Raw genomic sequence first — 20,024 nt, forward strand, 5'->3', positions numbered from 1 at the left:
AATTTCTTCAGTCATTCTGAAGACTGAATCTATTGAACATTCAAATCAGTCAAATCAGATGAGAGCAGTCTCATCTTCTAATAGCTATTAAATAAGATATTCACTCTAGAAATCAATACTTCAAACTTGTTTTGAAAGTTCTCTCCCGGGTGCCTGGGTGGCGGTCAGTTAAGTGTCTGACTCTTGGTTTTGGCTCAGGTCATGATCTCATGGATCATGAGATCGAGTCCCACATTGGGCTCTACGCTCAGCAGGAGTCTGCTTGAATATTCTCTCCATCTGCCCCTCTCCCTGCTCATGCTCTCTCTTTCATATAAATAAATCTTTAAAAAATAAAAATAAAAGTTCCTCCTGCTGGAAGCCTGTGGGGAAAAGAGTACATGATCAGTTTCTTCTTTAATTCTTCAACCTCTGTTTTGTCTCTTTACCCCCCTAGGTAGGTAGTCCCTAGTTGGAATGGATTGGGAGCTGGAAAACAGGAGACAAATCAGAAGTCAAGGACAAGAAGAGCCTAACATGATTGGTACCATTATAATTTAGTGTAAGTCATCTCTTAACCTTCTGAGAGAACCCACTGCTGGGAACTTCCAGATACACTTACCTTCTCATGGGTACAGCCACTTCTCCAGCTGTCTCCTCAGTGTTTCCTCTGGGCATGCAGTAGTCTACCTGCTCTGGTGGGTTTTGTTGTGTCTCCCGTGAGTCCTCTTGGACAAGAGGATCCAAGCCAACCCAGGCAGGCTCCATCCATGGGTTGCCCATCTAGAGCTCAGGTGAGAATTAACCCTCTCAATCACTTTGCCCTCTCAAATCCTGGAAATATGTACATTTCCCCCAAAATTCTCTCACCACTTTGGTTTCCAGTGGCATCCACCTCTGAGGGGCCCCTGTTTTCTTCCCCTGGAAAGCTATGCCCTAAAAATAATTTTTACTCTCCTAGACATTTCCTTCTCTCAGCCTCTCCAGCCTCTTGAAGTTATGTTTTTTTTACAAGACTTTATTTTAGAATGAAGGACACTTAGAAGCTTGTTTTGCTCACCATCTTTGGGACATCTGCTGAGACTGAGAGAAAAATTTCTAAGTTACCATGCTGTTGAAAACAATGACTACAATTAGAAAACTCAAAGGTTGGGGCACCTGGGTGGCACAGCGGTTGAGCGTCTGCCTTCGGCTCAGGGCGTGATCCCGGCATTATGGGATTGAGCCCCACATCAGGCTTTTCCGCTATGAGCCTGCTTCTTCCTCTCCCACTCCCCCTGCTTGTGTTCCCTCTCTCGCTGGCTCTCGATCTCTGTCGAATAAATAAATAAAATCTGTAAAAAAAAAAAAAAAAGAAAACTCAAAGGTTTGTTGGAAAAAACATTGATAAATCAATAGGCTTTATATGTGTGCTTATGTGTATGTATATATATGTATCAAAAACTGTGAAAAGTTGCCATCAAAAATATGAGTTACAAAGGATTTTGTAATCTGTGAAAAAAGAATTAATGCTCCTAAGGGACTCAAAAAGTAAGACTTGAATAAAAGAATAGGAAGACACTAAGTGATAAAGTGTTCAAACTCCCTAACATCATGCAGTTCCATTAAAATTTCAGTAAAATTTTTGAACTTTCTAAAGTTCTTAGGAGAATATGAACAAGCCAAAAATTCTGAAAGAAGATAATGAAAGGGGAAATAGCCCTAACCTGATACTAAAATATGTTTTAAAACTGTAGTAACTGCAGAGTCATCCAGACAATTAAATGAACAGATCAGTGAAACTAAATATAAAATTCAGATCTACTCAAATATATAAAGGAAAGTATATGATGGCAGTTTTGATGGAGGGAGGAAATAATATGTTATTGAACACCTGACAGTACTAAGCCAAATGGTCAATAATCTGTTATAAGTTATTTTTGCATAGGAAAAACACAAAGTCAATTGAGAAACTATAAAAAATTATTTTAAGTGAATGCAATATTTCCAGGGCACCTGGGTTGCTCAGTTGGTTAAGTATCTGCCTTCGGCTCAGGTCGTGATCCCAGGGTCCTGGGATCATCCCACATCAGGCTCCTCTCCACAGGAAGCCTGCTTCTCCCCCTCCCTCTGCCCAGTGCTCCCGCTGCTTGTGCTCTATCAAATAAATAAATAAAAATCCTAAAAAAAAAAAAATACAATATTTCTTTCCTCTAAAAAAGATCTAATAACCAATCTAGAAAATAAAAGTATGATAGAGAAATGAAGGAATTATAAGAGACGATTTACATGAGAAACTAAGGATGTTTTTTAAACTTATGAAAAGAAGCTTATTTTCTGACATAATAAGAAAAATAAAACCTAGAACCACTATTTCTACCTGTTAGGCAAATATTAAGAAGTTTATATCAGCATTTGTCAGGGTGTGGGGTGACAGGTATTCTCATATATTGCTGGTGATAGTATAAATGGTAGAGCCTTATGGAGAACAGCTTGGAGGTAGGCTGCTAAGAGAGGAAAGATGGTGCTAGAAAGGAGGGGAACTTGCCCAAAATCTAACCTGTTGCCCAAGAGCCTGTATCTCTGGATTTGGGGGTAAAATAAGATATGTCTAGCTCATTCTGCCCCTGTAAATTACATGGAATGTGCAGAATGGTCAAGGGCCAAAGCAAGGGAAATGGAGGCAACTTCAGTTTAATCTTAAGTCATAAGAGAGCTATAAGGCATGTATAGTGTCATGTGGCTTCTTTTCATCTCAGCTTTGCCTTCATAGGAACTGCCTCTTTTCCAAAGAGGAACCCAAAGGAAGACTGGTCACCTCTTGCAGATCTCAAAACCATGGCTCAGGTGAGATGAAGGTTTCTCCTTTCCAAAAATTTTTTTTTTTTAAATGGGTATTTGAGCATTTGCCTTTCTTGCACCAAATTCCTCTTACAGAGAAGGGGTCCCCATTTCTTCCCATATTGGCCAGATAAGCCTTTTCCTTCCACAAATGCTCCTTCTAATTTTAATCAGTGTTCACACATTAAGTGGGTATATCATTGAACATCTTCCCAGTCTTCTCCCACAAGCAGAGGTGGGATAAAAAATGCTTTTCCTCAAATGAGAACATATTACTGCATGACCTTGTCTTGTTTAGATAAAGTAAAGATGGGGGCGTCTGGGTGCCTCAGTCAGTAAAGCGTCTGCCTTCGGCTCAGGTCATGATCTCAGGGTCCTGGGATCGAGCCCCACATCAGGCTCCCTGCTCAGCAGAGAGCCTGCTTCTCCCTCTCCTTCTGCCTGCCGCTCTGCCTACTTGTGCTGTCTATCTCTCTGTCAAAGAAATAAAATCTTAAAAAAAAAAATACCATCAACATAAAAAAAAAACAGTAAAGATGGAGATGGAATTGATAGATTTCTATTAATAAGTGTCAAGGAGACTTGTCTTGAGGCTTTGAGAATAGAGCTATGCTGGGCAAATTGTACAAAACTGAGAATCTTGCTTTTCTCCTGTCTGATCCTTCAGTTTTGCTCATAGCTGCTAACAATTCCTAAAAATCTGTGGCCTGCCAATAACACTCCCCCATTATGCTAATGGTGTTCCTATGTTTAAATTTCTTATAATTTTATATTTGGAGGCAGGAGAAGTAAATGTATGTGCTTAGATCACTGTACTGAATTACAAGTGTAACTCTTGAAATATTCTGTGCTTGGTTTCAAAGATTTTACTCTCTCTTGGTTCTTTCAGAAAATTCATCTTTAGGGGCACCTGGGTAGCTCAGTCATTAAGTGTCTGACTCTTGGTTTCAGCTCAGATCATGATCTCGGGGTTAGGGGATTGAGCCCCTTGTCCGAGTCTGCTTGGGATTCTCTCTCTCCCTTTGTGCCTCCCCTCTACCCCCCGCTCACATGCACTTGCTCTCTAAATAAATAAATAAATAAAATATTTTTTAAAAAGGAAGAAAATTCATCTTTGTATCTGGACCTCTTAAATACTAGGGTCCTCCAGATTCTTTATTGGTTCTCGTCTCTTTACAATCTTCTGTTCCTGTTCACAGTCTACCACTATTCTAATGATGCGCACATAATTTTAAACCTCAAATTCTGTCAAAACCATATCCAGTCTCCCAACTAAATATCACCACCTGCATGTTCCACAGATACATCAGGCATGTGGCCAAGATTTATCTCATTATCTCCTTCCCATCCTATCCTTTCTTGTTTTGTTTTCAATCCGCTTTTGGCTCTGTCCCATACCCACCTGCTAATACAGCTAGCTTGAGTTAAATAAATGTCTCTCTTCCACTGCACAGTTTAGTGATGAATCTTATTCCTTACAACACAGTTCCTTCATCCCCACTGATATCTTTATTTTGAGTGCCTCTTTGATAACCATGGTCACTTGTTTTCCCGTTTTAACACCTTTCTCCTTTTCCAGTCCTCCAAGTGCTCACCCCAATGCTCATGTATGGATCTTTGTGTTTCTGTGCTTTTCTGTTTAACTCTGTGTATGTCTGTTAAAATATACATAATATAAAATTTCACCATTTTAGCCATTGTAAATTTTATAGTTTAGTCCCATTAAGTACATTCACAGTGTTGTGTAACCAGCACTACTATGTATTTCCAGAAGGTTTTCATCATCCCAAACAGAAATTCTGTACTTACAACATTAATCAATAACTGTTCTCTTATAACTTTTTATAGCATCAGACCTAAAGCACATTAGAAGAATGTGTAAAGACAGCCCATTAGGGGAGTGGAAGATGTTAAAATGCTTATTAATCATTTAAATTCAAGAATAGTCATCATTAATAATAATACGATTTTCTAATTCATGAATATGAGGTACATCTTTTTTTATTTAGATCTTTAAATTCTCTCAGTAATGCTTTGTTGTTTTCAGTTTACCGTCTTGCACATGTTTTGATATATTGATCCCTGGGTATTTATTTTTTTGTTATTGTAAATGCTATGCATTTTTATTTCAAATTCTCACCATTCACTGCTAAAATATGAAAATGCAATTGATTTTTGTATATTGACCTACAATCTTTCTAAAGTTACTTATTCTAGTAATTTTTTGTATATTCTTTAGGATTTTCTACGTAGACAGTCATGTCATATGTGAATAATGACTGTTTTCCATCTTGCTTTTCAGTCTATTCATTTACTACTTTTCTAGAACCTTCAGTACAGTGTTGAATAAAAGTGGTGAGAACAGGGGCACCTGGGTAGCGCAGTCGTTAAGCACCTGCCTTCGGCTCAGGGCGTGATCCTGGTATTCTGGGATCGAGCCCCACATCGGGCTCCTCCGCTGGGAGCCTGCTTCTTCCTCTCCCCCTCCCCCTGCTTGTGTTCCCTCTGTCGCTGGTTGTCTCTCTGTCAAATAAATAAATAAAATTAAAAAAAAAAAAAAAGTGGTGAGAACAGACATTTTTACCTTGTTCCTGACTTAGGGGAAAGGGATTCAGTGTTTCACTATTAAGTATGATATTAGCTATATAGGTTTTGCATAGATTTATCTGGTAAAAAAGTCCTAGTTTGCTGATAGTTTTTATAATAAGAGGGTGTTGAATTTTTTCAAAGGTTTTTCTGCATCTGTTGGTTATTCCCCATTATATGACTTTTCTTTTTTTTCTATTAACACAATGAATTATATTGATTTTGACGTGTTCAGCCAACTTAGTTGCCCTAGGATAAATGCCACTTTGTCATGATATGTTTTTTTAATATATATATCCTGCCTGATGAATTTGCTAATACATTGTTAAGGATTCTTTTATTTATGGTTCATAAAAATTTGGTCTAATTTTTCTTGTAATACCTTTGTTTAGTTTTGGTATCAGGGTAATTCTTTTTTTTTTTTTTTAAGATTTATTTATTTGAGAGAGAAGTGTGCATGCATGTGAGCGGGAGGAGTGGCAGAGGGCGAGGGAAAGAGAGAATCTCAAGCAGACTTCCCACTGAGCTAGACGCTGGGCTGGATCTCATAACCATGAGATCATGACCTGAGCCGAAACCAAGAGTCAGCCGCTCAACAGACTGAGTCACCCAGGCACCCCAATATCAGGGTAATTCTTATAAAATAAGTTGGCAAGTATTTTCTGAAAGAATTTGTGTAAATTGGTATTATTTGTTCTTTAAGTGTTTGTTAGAATTCACCAGCAAAGTCATCTTAGCCTGGAGATTTTTTATGTGGGAAGATGTTTAACTAGAAGCTCAATTTCCTTAGTAGAATTAGGAATATTCAGTTTTGGGGGTTTTTTCCCTTTGGTGAGCTTCTGTAGTTTGTATCTTTCAAGGAATTTATCAAATTTATTGACATAAAGTTGTCCAAAATATACTCTATCCTTTTGATGTTTGTGCAATCTGTAGCAATGCCCCTCTTTCATTTATGTTATTAGTAATTTGTGTCTTATTCTTTTCCTTGGTCAGTTGGCTAGAGGTTTATCAATTTCATTGACTGTTTCAAAGTACCAGCTTTTAGTTTCATTGGTTTACTCCATTGTTTTTCCGTTTCCTCTTTCTTATCTTTTTTGTTTCCTTTTTCCTCCCAATACGTTGGGTTTAATTAAATCATGTTCTAGTTTTGCAGATGGAAGCTTATATTATTGACATGGGACCTTTTTTTCTAATAGAAGCATTTAATGCTATCAATTTCCCTCTAAGCACTGTTTAAGTAGTCTTCAAGAAATTTGGACATGCCATATTTTTATTTTGATTCAGTTGAAAATATTTTCAGTTTCCTCTGTGATTTCTTTTTCAACCTATTGGTTGTTTAGAAGAAATGTATCTAATTTCCAAATATTGGGGATTTTCCAGATAGCTTTCTATTATTGATTTCTACTTTAATTCTTTTAGATCAGGGAACATACTCTATTTGATTTCAATCTTAAATTTACGGAGACTTTTTTTGTGGCACAGATTATAGTTTAAATTGATGACTGTTCCATGTGCACATGTAAAGAGTATTCATCCTGGTGTTATTAGGTATTCTCTAAATAATCAGGCCAAATTGGTTGATTGCGATGGTAAAGACTTCTGTATCCTTATTGATTTCCAGTCTATTTATTATAGCAGTGACTGAGAGGAAAGTTGAAATCTTCAGTTATAATTTTGGTTTTGTCCATTTTTCCTCTTCTATTCTATTAGGTTTTACTTAATGTATTTTGAAGTTCTCTTTTTAGGTGCATTCACATTTAGAATTGTTATATTCTCACATGAATTGACCTACTCTATTATTATGAAATGCCTTATTTAGTCCCTAATAATATTCTTTGTTGTGAAATCTATATTGTTTGATATTATAGCCATTTTGACTTTCTTATGATTAGTAGTTACACAGTGTATATATGTTTTCCGTCCTTTAAAAAAAAGGATTTGTTTATTTTAGAGAGAGAGTGTGTGAGAGCAGGGAGAAAGGGAGAGGGAGAGAATCCTCAAGCAGACTTCCCACTGAGCGTGGAGCCTGATGTGAGGCTCAATTCCAGAACCAAGATCATGACCTGAGCCTAAATAAAGAGTTGAACGCCCAACCAACTGAGCCACCCAGGCGCCCCCTCCATCCTTTTTACTTTAATCTTCCTGTTTTCATATTTATAGTGAGCTTCTTTTTTAAAGATTTTATTTATTTATTTATTTATTTATTTATTTGAGAAAGAGAAAGAGTGTGCACAAGCAGGGGGAGGAGCAGAGGGAGAGGGACAAGCAGACTCAGTGCTGAGTGCAGAGCCTGATGTGGGCCTCAATCTCATGACCCGGAGATCATGACCTGAGCTGAAACCAAGAGTCGGATACTTAACTGACTGAGCCACCCAGGCACCCCTATAAGGAGCTTCTTATAGATAGTATATAGCTTGTTCTTACTTTTTTTCTCCAGTCTGATACACTACTTTTTTATTGGACTTTTTAGTCCATTTTCATTTAATGTGATTATTAATACATTGGGTTTAAATACACCATGTTGCCATTTTTTTCTATTTTCCCCAATTGTTATTTTACTTTTCTTTTTTTTTTTCCTATTCTTATTTTCTTTTGGATTGAGATTTTTTTATGATTCCATTTTTTCTCTATTATTCACATATTACAAGTACTTCTTCGTTTTACTTTTTTTTTTAGTGGTTATCCTAGGCCAAGGATTGGCAGACTATTGCCTGAGGACTAAATCAGTCTCGCCACCTGGTTTTGTAAATAAAATTTTACTGGAACGCAGCCAGTTGCCAAAGTGTTTGGATAGCTTATGTTGCTTTCTCTTCAAGTTTACTGCTCTTTACTTCTTCAGTGTCTAATCTATTGTTACTCCCGTCCATTGGTTTTTTCATATTATGTACTTTTCTTCTCTAGAAGTTCTTTTTGATCCTTTTTTATATCTTCATTTTCTCTCATCATATTCATCTTTTCCTCTGTATTCTTGAGCTTATGGAGCATGTTTACAGTATCTGCTTTAATGTCCTTATTTGCTAAATCCATCACCTGTTATTTCTGGTTTGTTTGGGGTTTTTTCTTCCTTCTAAATAAGGTACTACTTTTCTGCTTCTTTGAATGCCTAGAATTTTATTTTCACTTGAATTTTCAAATTGCTAAAGGCTATATTTTGTTGAGTTCCTTTAAAAAAATTAAGCTACTTCAGATCATTTTGACCCTTTTGATGCTTAAGCTTTTGTTAGTGTAGAGCAGCATTTGGTCTAGGGCTAGTTTAGCCTCATTAACCTTGGTTAGCAATTTATACCTCATGGCTAAATCCAGCTTGCTGCCTGTTTTTGTGAATAAAATCATATTAGAACGCAGCTACACTCATTTTTTTTTACATGTTGTTTATTATTGCTTTTGCACTACAACCACAGAGTAGTTATAACAGAGACCATATGACCCACAAGCCTAAAATATTTACTGTCTGGCCCTTACATAGAAACCTTACCAACTCCTGCTCTGCCTGTGTATTATCAGCTCTCTCTGTTCTGGCTGGTGGGAATACAAACTGTTCTCAGGCCTATTTGAGCTCTGGGAATTGTTCACCATATTACTTGCCTCTTTTTCTTTCCCCAGCTCCACAGTTTTGCTCCCATATATTTGCAGATCAGTATTCATAGATTGAAGGGAATCACTCTGCAGATGTCTGGAGTGGTCTTGGAGTATGCTGTGTCTTTGCTACTTCCTACTCATTATTTTGCCTGGCAGTTCTTGCCATCTTGGACCCTCCAAACTCTGATCTCTGTTCCTGCAACTCAGGGAGGCTGCTGGGCTGTTTGTGTATCCTCTCCAGGTTCCTGACCTAGAAACTGTTTTTAGGTGGTAGCTGGGGCAGTTATAGAGCTTACTTTGTTTCCCTTCTTGGTAGGATCATCATTTTGTCCTGTCAGCTGTGCAATACTTGAAAACAGGTGTTTAATATATTTTTATAGTGTTTTAGTTGTTTACGGTAGAAGAGAATTTCTTATAGTAGTTAATTTCCATGGAAATGGTAATGTGGAGTACTGATTTCTTTTATTGGATGGTTAATTTGGTTCAACTTAAATCTCAGACACTCTAATTAATTGGTGGCAGTTTGAACCCGTTTTATTTCCTTTATGTTTAACCAGGGTACTGATTCTGGCCCACCCATACCTAATTCAGGTATTAGCCAAAAGTATGAACAAAATTTATTCACACTCTTTGGGGCTCCCTTCTGGCTTTCATTTCTGTGGGATTTCCGTACTTCCTTTCCAGCTGCTACTGTTGCCCTAAACTCTGTCTTTTGGTTCTTCCAGCCAGTAAGACCATGGGTTTCCACCTCAATTTTATTTGCTACACACGGTCTCTACTTGGGACTTGCCCTCAGGCTACAGGTAGTATAAATTGGCAGTTCTCCCCTTACTCTTCTGTTCTTCCATGTGTAAACCCTCCCCTCCAGTTTGTTTGGGTCACTTTGCAGTGCCTTCAGATAGTTTTATATATATATATATATATTTTCTAATCTGGAGTTTATAGTTGTTATCTACATAACAGTCAAATAAGAGGTATTCTATCATTCTTGAAGCAAAACCTTTGCAAATCCACCCTCATTTTTTAATCTTTATTGAGGTGTAATTTATATACAATAAAGGCACTCATTTAAGTATAGAGTTCATGAATTTTGAAAATATTATAGGTCTATGTAATCACAACAGTCAAGATTACAAAATTTCTGTTACCCCAAAAAGTCCCCTCCTATGCCCCCATACAACCAGTAGTTCTACTGCCACTCCTGGCCTTCAGTAATCATATATCTGCTTCTGCTGCTATAAATTAGTTTTGCCTCTTCTAGAATTTCATATAAATAGGATAATAGAATATGTGCTTTTGGAGAGATTGGCTTGTGTAACTAAACATGTTTTTGAAGTTTATTCATGTTGTGTACATCAGAACATTCTTTGTATTGCTAAGTAGTACTCAAGTATATGAATGTACTACAATTTATCTACTCGTGTTTTGATAGACTTTTTTTTTTAAGATTTTATTTATTTATTTGAGAGAGAGAGCGTGTGCACGAGTGTGGGGAAGGAGAGGAAGGAGCAGACTCCCCACTGAGCAGGGAGCCCAACACAGGGATCAATCCCTGGAACCAGAAATCATGGCCTGAGCCAAAGGCAGATGCTTAACCAACTGAGCCACCCAGGCGCCCCAAGACATTTTTCCCCCTACTTTCTGACTATTACAAATGATGCTCCGATGAACATTTGCATAGAAATCTTAGCGTGAACTGTATTTTCATTTGTTTGGGGTAAATACCTAGGTGTGGAATCAGTGGGTTGTATGAAAAATGTATGTTTAACTTCATAAGAAACTGCCAAATTGATGGAGAGTAGTGCCATTCTACATTCCCACCAACAATATGTAAAAGTTAGAGTAGCTCCATATCCTCACCAACGCTTGGTATGGTCACTTTTTAATTTTACTTATCCTAGAGAGTGTGTAATGGTATTTCATTATTTTAGTTTTCATTTCCCTGATATATGTAAAAATGGTGAGCATATTGCTTATTTGACATTTATATAATTTCTGAACTTGTTCAGAGCTTTTGCCAATTTTTAATGCATAGATTTTTTTGTTGGATGAGTTCTTTATATATTCCAAACATAAATCTTTTGTCAGATAAAAGTACTGTGAATTATCTTTTCCCAGTCTGTGATTTGATTTTTTATTTTCTTAAAGGTCTCTTCCCAAGCTGAAGTTTTTAATTTTGACGAAGTCCAGTTCATTAGATTTTCAAATTTTATGATGTGTATTTTTTGTGTCCTATCCCAGAAGTCTTTGCACACTCCAGGGTTATGCATATTTTATTTCTGCTTACTATATGAGTATTATGAGTTTAGAAAAATTTTTTAAGTGAATTATCTATTTCAACTTAATTCTTTTTATGCTTAAGAATTGAGGTTCCTTTTTTAAATGAATATTCAGTTTTTCCAGAGTTGTTTGTGAAAAGACATCCTTTCTCTACTGAATTATCCTGGAGCTTCTGTTGACAGTTAACCATATATGTGTAGGAATGTTTCCATAGTCTGTTTTATTGATTTGTATATTTACGCTTTCACCAGTGTACGCAGTCTTGATTAGTCTATGAGGTCACAAAATCAGATAATGTGAATCTTCCAACATTTTCTTTTTCAAACTTGTTTAGACATGCTAGGTGTTTTACATTTCCAGGTAAATTTTAGAATCAACTTACCAATCTCTATAAAAGTCTACTTAGGGGAGCTTGGATGACTCAGTCGATTAATCGTCCAACTCTTGGTTTCGACTGAGATCCTGATCTCATGGGTTGTGAGACGGAGCCCTGCATTGGGCTCTTTCTCAGTGGGGAATCTGCTTGAGGATTCTCTCCCTCCGACCGTCCCCCTACTTGCATGCTCACACATGCACTCTCTCAAATAAATAAATAAAATCTTTAAAAAAGGGAAAGAAAAGAAAAAAATGTGTTGGGAGATTACTAAAAGTGGTACTGTAAGGGGTACCTGGCTGTAGTTAATGGACTCTTGATCTCAGGGTTGTGAGTTGAAGCCCCACGTTGGTGTAGAGATTACTTAAAAATAAAATCTTTAGGGACGCCTGGGTGGCTCAGTTGGTTAAGCGTCTGCCTTCAGCTCAGGTCATGATCCTAAAGTCCTGAGATAAAGTTCCACATTGGGCTCCTTGCTCAGTGTGGAGTCTGCTTCTCCCTCTGCCTGTTCTGCCTGCCGCTCCCCCGCTTGTGCTCTATCTCTTTGACAAATAAATAAATAAAAATCTTTAAAATAAATAAATAAAAATTAAAAAAAAGTAGTGCTCCACAAATATGAAATGAGTTAGGTGGTTGTCGGTATTCTTTAGAGATTCTAAATTTGTCCGGATTTTCACCCCCTTTGGTCTAGTTCTTTCATTTACTGATTAACATCAGCCACGGTTTGTCTCATGTTACTTTTGTTGATTTTTGCCTAATAAATACATTAGGCAAAAATCAACAAAAGTAACATGAGACAAACTTTGAAACTTTTCTTATTGTTAACATATAGTGTAATATTGGTTTCAGGAGTAGAATTTAGTTATTCATCACTTACATATAACCAGTGCTCGTCACCAACATGTGCCCTCCTTAATACCCATCACCCATTTAACCCATCCCCCACCCAGTTCCCCTCCAGCAACCCTCAGTTTGTTCTCTGTCATTAGACTCTTATGGTTCACCTCCCTGTCTTTTTTTCCCTTCCCCTATGTTCATCTGTTTTGTTTCTTAAATTCCACATATGAGTGAAAGCATATGGTATTAATCTTTCTCTGACTGACCCATTTCTCTTAGCATAATACACTCTAGCTCTACCCGTGTCATTGCACATGGCAAGATTTCATTCTTTTTGATGGATGAGTAATATTCCATTACATATATATGTTATATATATGTGGACGCATTTGGGGTCTTTCCATAATTTGGCTAATGTTGATAATGCTGCTATAAACACTGGGGTGCATGTACCCCTTTGCATCAGTATTTTTGTATCCTTGGGTAAGTACCCAGTAGTGCAAATTTCTGGGTTGTATGGTAATTCTATTTTTAACTTTTTGAGGAACCTCCATACTGTTTTCCAGAGTGACTGCACCAGTTTGCATTCCCACCAACTGTGTAGGAGGGTTCCCCTTTTCTCCGCATCCTCGCCAACATCTGTTGTTTAATGTGTTGCTAATTTTAGCCATTCTGATAGGTGGGAAGTAGTTTCTCATCATGGTTTTGATTTGTATTTCCCTGATGATGAGGCTGTTGAGCATCTTTGAAATGTGTCTATGAGCCATCTGGATGTCTTCTTTGGAAAAATGTCTCTTCGGTGTCTTCTGCCTATTTCTTAACTGGATTATTTTTTGGGGGGGTGTTGAGTTTAATAAGTTCTTTATAGATTTTTGGATACTAACCCTTTATCAGATATGTTGTTTGCAATTATCTTCTCCCATTCTGTAGGCTGCCTTTTAGCTTTGTTGTTTCCTTCATTGTGCAGCTTTTTATCTTGATGAAGTCCTAATAGTTCATTTTTGCTTTTGTTTCCCTTGTCTCTGGAGATTTGTCTGGTTAAGGTTGCTATGGTTGATGTCAAAGAGGTTTCTGCCTTGTTCTCCTCTAGGATTTTGATGGTTTCCTATCTCACACTGAGATTTTTCATCCATTTTGAATTTATTTTTGTGTATGGTGTAAAAAAGTGATCCAGTTTCATTCTTTTGCATGTTGCTGTCCAGTTTTCTTAACACCATTTGTTGAAGAGACTGTCTTTTTTCCATTAGATATTTTTTCCTGCTTTGTCAAAGATTAGTTGACCATATAGTCTGGGTCCATTTCTGGGTTCTCTATTCTGTTCCATTGATCTATGTGTCTATTTTTGTGCCACTGCCATACTGTCTTGATGACTACAGCTTTGTTATATAACTTGAAATCTGGAATTGTGATGCCTCCAGTTTTTTCAAGATTGCTTTGGCTATCCAGGGTCTTTTGTGGTCCCATACAAATTTTAGGTTTGTTTGTTCTACCTCTTTGAAAAATGCTGGTGGTATTTTGATAGGGATTTCATTAAATGTATTGATTGCTTTGGGTAGTATAGACATTTTAATAATATTTGTACTTCCATCTCTCTGTGTCATCTTCAGTTTCTTTCATGAGTGTTCTATAGTTTTCAGAGTTCAGATCTTTTACTCTGGTTAGGTTTATTCCTAGATAAGTTTATGATTCTTGGTGCAACTGTAAATGGGATTTGTTTCCTTGATTTCTCTTTCTGCTGCTTCATTATTGGTGTATAAAGATGCAAAAGATTTCTTTATGTTGATTTTGTATCCTACAACGTTGCTGAATTCCTAGATTCTAGCAATTTTTTGGTGGAGTCTTTCAGGTTTTCTACATAGAGTATCATGTTGTTTGTGAATAGTGAAAATTTTGACTTCTTCCTTGCTAGTTTGGATGCCTTTTCTTTCTTTTTGTTGTCTGATTGCTGAAGTTAAGACTTCCAGTACTGTTAAATAACAGTGGTGGGAATGGACATCCTTGTCTTCTTCCTGACCATAGGGGAAAGGCTTTCATTTTTTCCCCATTGAGGATGATATATCTGTGGGTCTTTTGTATATGGCCTTTATGATGTTGATGTATGTTCCATCTATCCCTACTTTGTTGAGGACTTCTAACAAGAGTGGATACTGTATTTTGTCAAATCTTTTTCTTTTTCTTTTTTTTTAAAGATTTTATTTATTTATTTGACAGAGAGAGAGAGACACCCAGCGAGAGAGGGAACACAAGCAGGGGGAGTGGGAGAGGAAGAAGCAGGCTCCCAGCAGAGCAGGGAGCCCGATGTAGGGCTTGATCCCAGGACGCTGGGATCACACCCTGTGCCGAAGGCAGACGCTTAACAACTGAGCCACCCAGGCGCCCCATGTCAAATGCTTTTTCTGTATCTATTGATAGGATTGTGTGGTTCTTACCCTTTATTAACATGGTGTGTCATGTTGATTGATATGCAACACTAAACCACCCTTGCAGCCCAGGAATAAATCCCACTTGATTGTGGTGAATAATTGTTTTAATGTACTGTTGGATTCAGTTTACAAGTATCTTGTTGAAAATTTTTGCGTTCATGTTCATCAGAGATATTGGCCATAATTATCCTTTTTAGTGTGGTCTTTGACTGGTTTTGGAATCAAGGTAATGCTGGCCTTGTAGAATGTGTTTTGGAGTTTTCCTTCCATTTCTATTTTTTGGAACTGTTTAAGAAAAACAGGTATTGGGGCGCCTGGGTGGCACAGCGGTTAAGCGTCTGCCTTCGGCTCAGGGCGTGATCCCAGCGTTATGGGATCTAGCCCCACATCTGCTTGTGTTCCCTCTCTCACTGGCTGTCTCTATCTCTGTCAAATAAATAAATAAAAAATCTTTAAAAAAAAAAAAAAAACTGTCAAATAAATAAATAAAAAATCTTTAAAAAAAAAAAAAAAAGAAAGAAAAACAGGTCTTAACTCTTTAAATGTTTGGTAGAATTCTCCTGGGAAGCCATTAGGCCCTGGACTTTTGTTTGTTGGGAGATTTTTGATTACTGATTCAATTTATTTGCTTGTTATACATCTGTTCAACTTTTCTATTCCTGTTTCAGTTTGGGTAATTTATGTTTCTAGGAATTTATCCATTTCCAGATTGCCTAGTTTGTTGGCATAATTTTTAACAATATTTTCTTATAATTGTATTTCTGTAGTGTTGGTTGTTTTTTGTTTGGTTGGTTTTTTTAAAGATTTTTTTTAATTTATTTATTCGACAGAGATAGAGACAGCCAGCGAGAGAGGGAACACAAGCAGTGGGAGTGGGAGAGGAAGAAGCAGGCTCATAGTGGAGGAGCCTGACGTGGGGCTCGATCCCATAACGCTGGGATCACGCCCTGAGCCGAAGGCAGACGCTTAACCGCTGTGCCACCCAGGCGCCCCTGTAGTGTTGGTTGTGATCTCTCCTTTTTCATTTGTGATTTTATTGATTTGGGTCCTTTCTCTTTTCTTTTTGGTAAGTCTGGCTAGGGGGGTTATCAATTTTATTAATGCTTTCAAAGAACCAGCTCTTAGTTTGATCTGTTCTATGGAGTTTTTTGGTTTGTTGTGGTTCTTGTTTGTTTGTTTGTGGGTTGGTTTTTTTTTTTTTTTTGTCTCTCATTTATTTCTGCTCTAATCTTTATTATTTCCCTTCTTCTGCTGGCTTTAGGCTTTATTTCCTGTTACTTTTCTAGTTCCTTTAGGTGTAAGATTAGGTTGTGTATTTGAGTTTTGTTTCTTGAGGTAGGCCTGTATTGCTATGTACTTCCCTCTTAGGACCACTTTTGCTGCATCCCAAAGGTTTTGGACTGTCGTGTGTTCACTTTCATGTATTTTTTTTTTAATTTCTTCTTGAATTTCCTGGTTAATCCACTCATTCTTTTTTTTTTTTTAATTTTATTTATTTATGCGACAGAGACAGAGATAGAGACAGCCAGCAAGAGAGGGAACACAAGCAGGGGGAGTGGGAGAGGAAGAAGCAGGCTCACAGCGGAGGAGCCTGATATGGGGCTCGATCCCACAACGCCAGGATCACGCCCTGAGCCGAAGGCAGACACCTAACCGCCATGCCACCCAGGCGCCCCAGTCCACTCATTCTTGAGTAGGATGTTCTTTAACCTCCATGTATTTATGGTCTTTCCAAATTTTTTCTTGTGGTTTACTTCAAGTTTCATAGTGTTGTGGTCAGAAAACATCTATGGTATGATCTCAGTTGTTTTGTACTTGTTGAGGCCTGATTTCTGACCCAGTATGTGATCTGTTCTGGAGAATGTTCCATGTGCACTGGAAAAAAATGTGCATTGTGCTGTGTTAGGATGAAATATTCTGAATATATCTGTTAAGTCCATCTGGTCTGGTGTGTCATTCAAAACCATTGTTTCCTTGTTGATTTTCTGCTTAGATGATCTCTCCATTGCTGTAAGTGGTGTTAAAATCCCCTACTGTTATTGTATTTTTATCAATGAACTTCTTTATGTTTTTTTTTTTTAAGATTTTATTTATTTATGTGACAGAGAGACAGCCAGTGAGAGAGGAAACACAGCAGGGGAGTGGGAGAGGAAGAACCAGGCTTCCAGCAGAGGAGCCCGATGTGGGACTCGATCCCGGAACGCCGGGATCACACCCTGAGCAGAAGGCAGACGCTCAATGACTGCGCTATCCAGGCGCCCCCTTATGTTTGTTATTAATTGATTTGTATATTGGTACTCCACATTGGGAGCGTAAATATTTACATTTGTTAGGTCTTCTTGTTGGATAGGCCTCTTTATTATGATATAATGCCCTTCTTCTTATCTCGTTACAGTCTTTGGTTTAAAATCTATTTTGGGGGCGCCTGGGTGGCACAGCGGTTAAGCGTCTGCCTTCGGCTCAGGGCGTGATCCCAGCGTTATGGGATCGAGCCCCACATCAGGCTCTTCTGCTGTGAGCCTGCTTCTTCCTCTCCCACTCCCCTTGCTTGTGTTCCCTCTCTCGCTGGCTGTCTCTATCTCTGTCGAATAAATAAATAAAATCTTTTAAAAAAATAAAATAAAATAAAATCTATTTTGGGGGCTCCTGGGTGACTCGGTTGAGTGTCTGCCTTCGGCTTGGGTTGTGATCCCAGGGTCTTGGGGTCAAGCCCCACGTCAGGCTCTCTGCTCTGTGGGGAGCCTGCTTCTCCCTCTCCCTCTGCCGGCTGCTCTGCCTACTTGTGATCTCTCTCTGTCTTGCTCTGTCAAACAAATAAATAAAATCTTTAAAAAACAAAAAATAGGGGCTCCTGGGTGGTTCAGTTGGTTAAGCGGCTGCCTTCAGCTCAGGTCATGATCCCAGTGTCCTGGGATCAAACCACACATCAGGCTCCCCACTCCACAGAGAGCCTGCTTCTCCCTCTCCTGCTGCTCCCCCTGCTTGTGTGCTCTTTCTTTTTCTCCCTCTGTCAAATAAATAAATAAAATCTTTAAAAAAAAAAGAAAAAGATAATGTTACCAGGTTAATGAAAAAAATAATAATAAAAAAATAAAATAATTAAAAAATAAAATCTAGTTTGCCTGAAAAAGTATGGCTACTCCAGCTTTCTTTTGATGTCCATTAGCATGAGAAATGGTTCTCTATCCCCTCACTTTCAATCTGCAGGTGTCTTTTTTAAATCCTTTTAAATATACTTTACATATTAAGGCAATTTTAGGTTCATGGCAAAATTGTATAGAAAGTACAGAGTTTCAGGGTGTCTGGCTGGCTCAGTACATGGAGCATGTGACTCTTAATCAAGGATTGTGGGTTCAGGCCCCACATGGTGTATAAAGATTACTTAAAAATAAAATCTTTTTTTTTTTAAAGGTACAGAGTTTCCATTTACCCCCGTCTCCACAGATGAATAGCCTCCCCATTATTAACATTTTGCAGCAGAGTGATATATTTATTACAGTGAAGCTATATTAACACATCATTATTTCCCAAAGTCTATAGTTTACATTAAGGTTCACTCTTGGTCTTATATATTCAATGGATTTTGACAAATATATAATGATACATCCACCATTTTAGTGTTATACAGAATAGTTTTACTGCTCTAAAAATCCTCTGTACTACAGCTATTTATCCCTTATCCCTTCCTTTTTTTTTTTTTTCTTTTTACTATCTCCATAGTTTTGCCTTTCCAGAATGTCTTATAGTTGGAATCATACAGCCTTTTCCGATTGGCTTCTTACACTTAGTAATGTGCATTTCAGGTTCCTCCTAACCTGTTTTTTGGTGGTTATTCTTGTTTTTTAAAGATTTATTTATTTATTTTAAGGAGGGAGAGACAGAAGCTCAAGCTGACTCCTCACTAAGCATGGAGTCTGACATAGGGCTCAATCCCATGACCCTGAGATCATGACCTGAGCTGAAATCAAGAGTCAGATACTTAACTGACTAAGCCACCCAGGCACCACAGACCTGTTTTTTATTCCTTTGTTTTTATATATGTTGTGTTTTATGTCAATCAAATACATTTTAATAGTTCATTTTCATTCATGTATTGACTTTTTAGTTATATCTATTTCCATGCTAGGTTTTTCATTACTTCTCTGAACACATTAAGAATAGCTTCTTTGAAGCCTTTTTTTGGCAAAATCCAACTTTGGGGCCCACTAGGAATTAGTTTCTCTGGCTTTTTCTGAATATAGGTCATATCCCCCTTCCTCTTGTTTTGTTTGTATGTTTAGTAATTTTTGCTAGAAACCTGGATATCATCAATAATACAGTAATCTGATTCTGTTATGTCTTTTTTTTCCTGAGGATTATTGGTTTTTTTGTTCTAGCAGGCAACTAATTTGCTTGAAATCGAACTTTAAACTCTGTCCCCACCCCCAAGTGTAAAGCAGTTGATATATCAGCTCAGTTCTTTAAGCTTCCACCTGTTGCTTTTGACCATAGCCCCCTTAGGGGAGGGGAGATGGGTTCTCTTTGTGTTCATATACTTTAGCTCTTGATTAAGGAACTGGTGAGTGTTTATACTTATATTTTAGGGCTGACTTTCTGTAGCTCTCTGTCTTCCAGTGTTTCACCCCTTATATTTCCTGCTGCTTTGTGAGCTGCAACTTCTGACACCTCCATCCAGTAAGGCTCCAGTTTTCTTCTGCTTGAGCTATGAGCAAGTTATGTAGTGCTGTTAATAAAAAATGCAGAAATCTCAGAATCTCACCAGGTGTTGGTGCACTTCTATTTTTCAGAACTCTTTTCTGGTATCTTTTTGCTAAGTCCTCTGTGATTTCTCCAACAGTTGCTTAGTTTAACTACCAACCTGGAGTTCTGGCAGCGTTTATACTCTGATTTTGGTTCTCATCCTTTCTGTAGCTTTCTCACTTCAATTTAGGGGTGCCTGAGTGACTCAATTGGTCAGTCGTCCCTTGATCTCAGTTCAGGTGTTGATCTCATGATCATAAGTTCAAGCCCCATGCTGGGCTCAACACTGTGTATGGAGCCTACTTTAAAAAAAAAAAAAAAAGAGGGGTGCCTGGGTAGCTCAGTTGGTTGAGCATCTGCCTTCAGCTCAGATCATGATCCCAGGGTCCTGGGATCGAGCCCTGCAT

The 20,024-nt window shown here is 37.8% G+C and overlaps 1 protein-coding gene and 1 long non-coding RNA gene across 16 annotated transcripts in view; one reads left to right on the forward strand and one right to left on the reverse strand.

Annotated features, from left to right (window-relative positions):
- ZNF567 (zinc finger protein 567) overlaps window positions 1-20,024 on the forward strand; it is a 43,878-nt gene that overhangs the window by 17,138 nt on the left and 6,716 nt on the right. For 9 of the 14 annotated variants that reach the window (XM_034638289.1, XM_019801420.2, XM_019801415.2 and 6 more), the window contains 2 exons: window positions 437-541; window positions 2,732-2,805. The exons of 1 other annotated variant lie outside the window; for it this stretch is intronic. In XM_034638289.1, the coding sequence (XP_034494180.1) occupies window positions 2,797-2,805 (9 nt within the window). In that variant the 5' untranslated portion in view covers window positions 437-541; window positions 2,732-2,796. 4 more of the 14 variants (XM_034638295.1, XM_034638293.1, XM_034638294.1 and 1 more) reach the window with 2 other exon arrangements.
- Window positions 5,266-20,024, reverse strand: part of LOC105238409 — a 53,698-nt gene continuing 38,939 nt past the window's right edge. The window contains exon 5 of one of the 2 annotated variants that reach the window (XR_004618986.1): window positions 5,266-5,322. This is a non-coding gene — a long non-coding RNA (uncharacterized LOC105238409). Of the gene's footprint in view, window positions 5,323-18,846; window positions 19,601-20,024 lie in introns of those variants that run through there. The other variant, XR_004618987.1, reaches the window with a different exon arrangement.

The sequence above is a fragment of the Ailuropoda melanoleuca genome, chromosome 12, assembly GCF_002007445.2.
Source record: "Ailuropoda melanoleuca isolate Jingjing chromosome 12, ASM200744v2, whole genome shotgun sequence".
Lineage (NCBI taxonomy): Eukaryota > Metazoa > Chordata > Mammalia > Carnivora > Ursidae > Ailuropoda > Ailuropoda melanoleuca.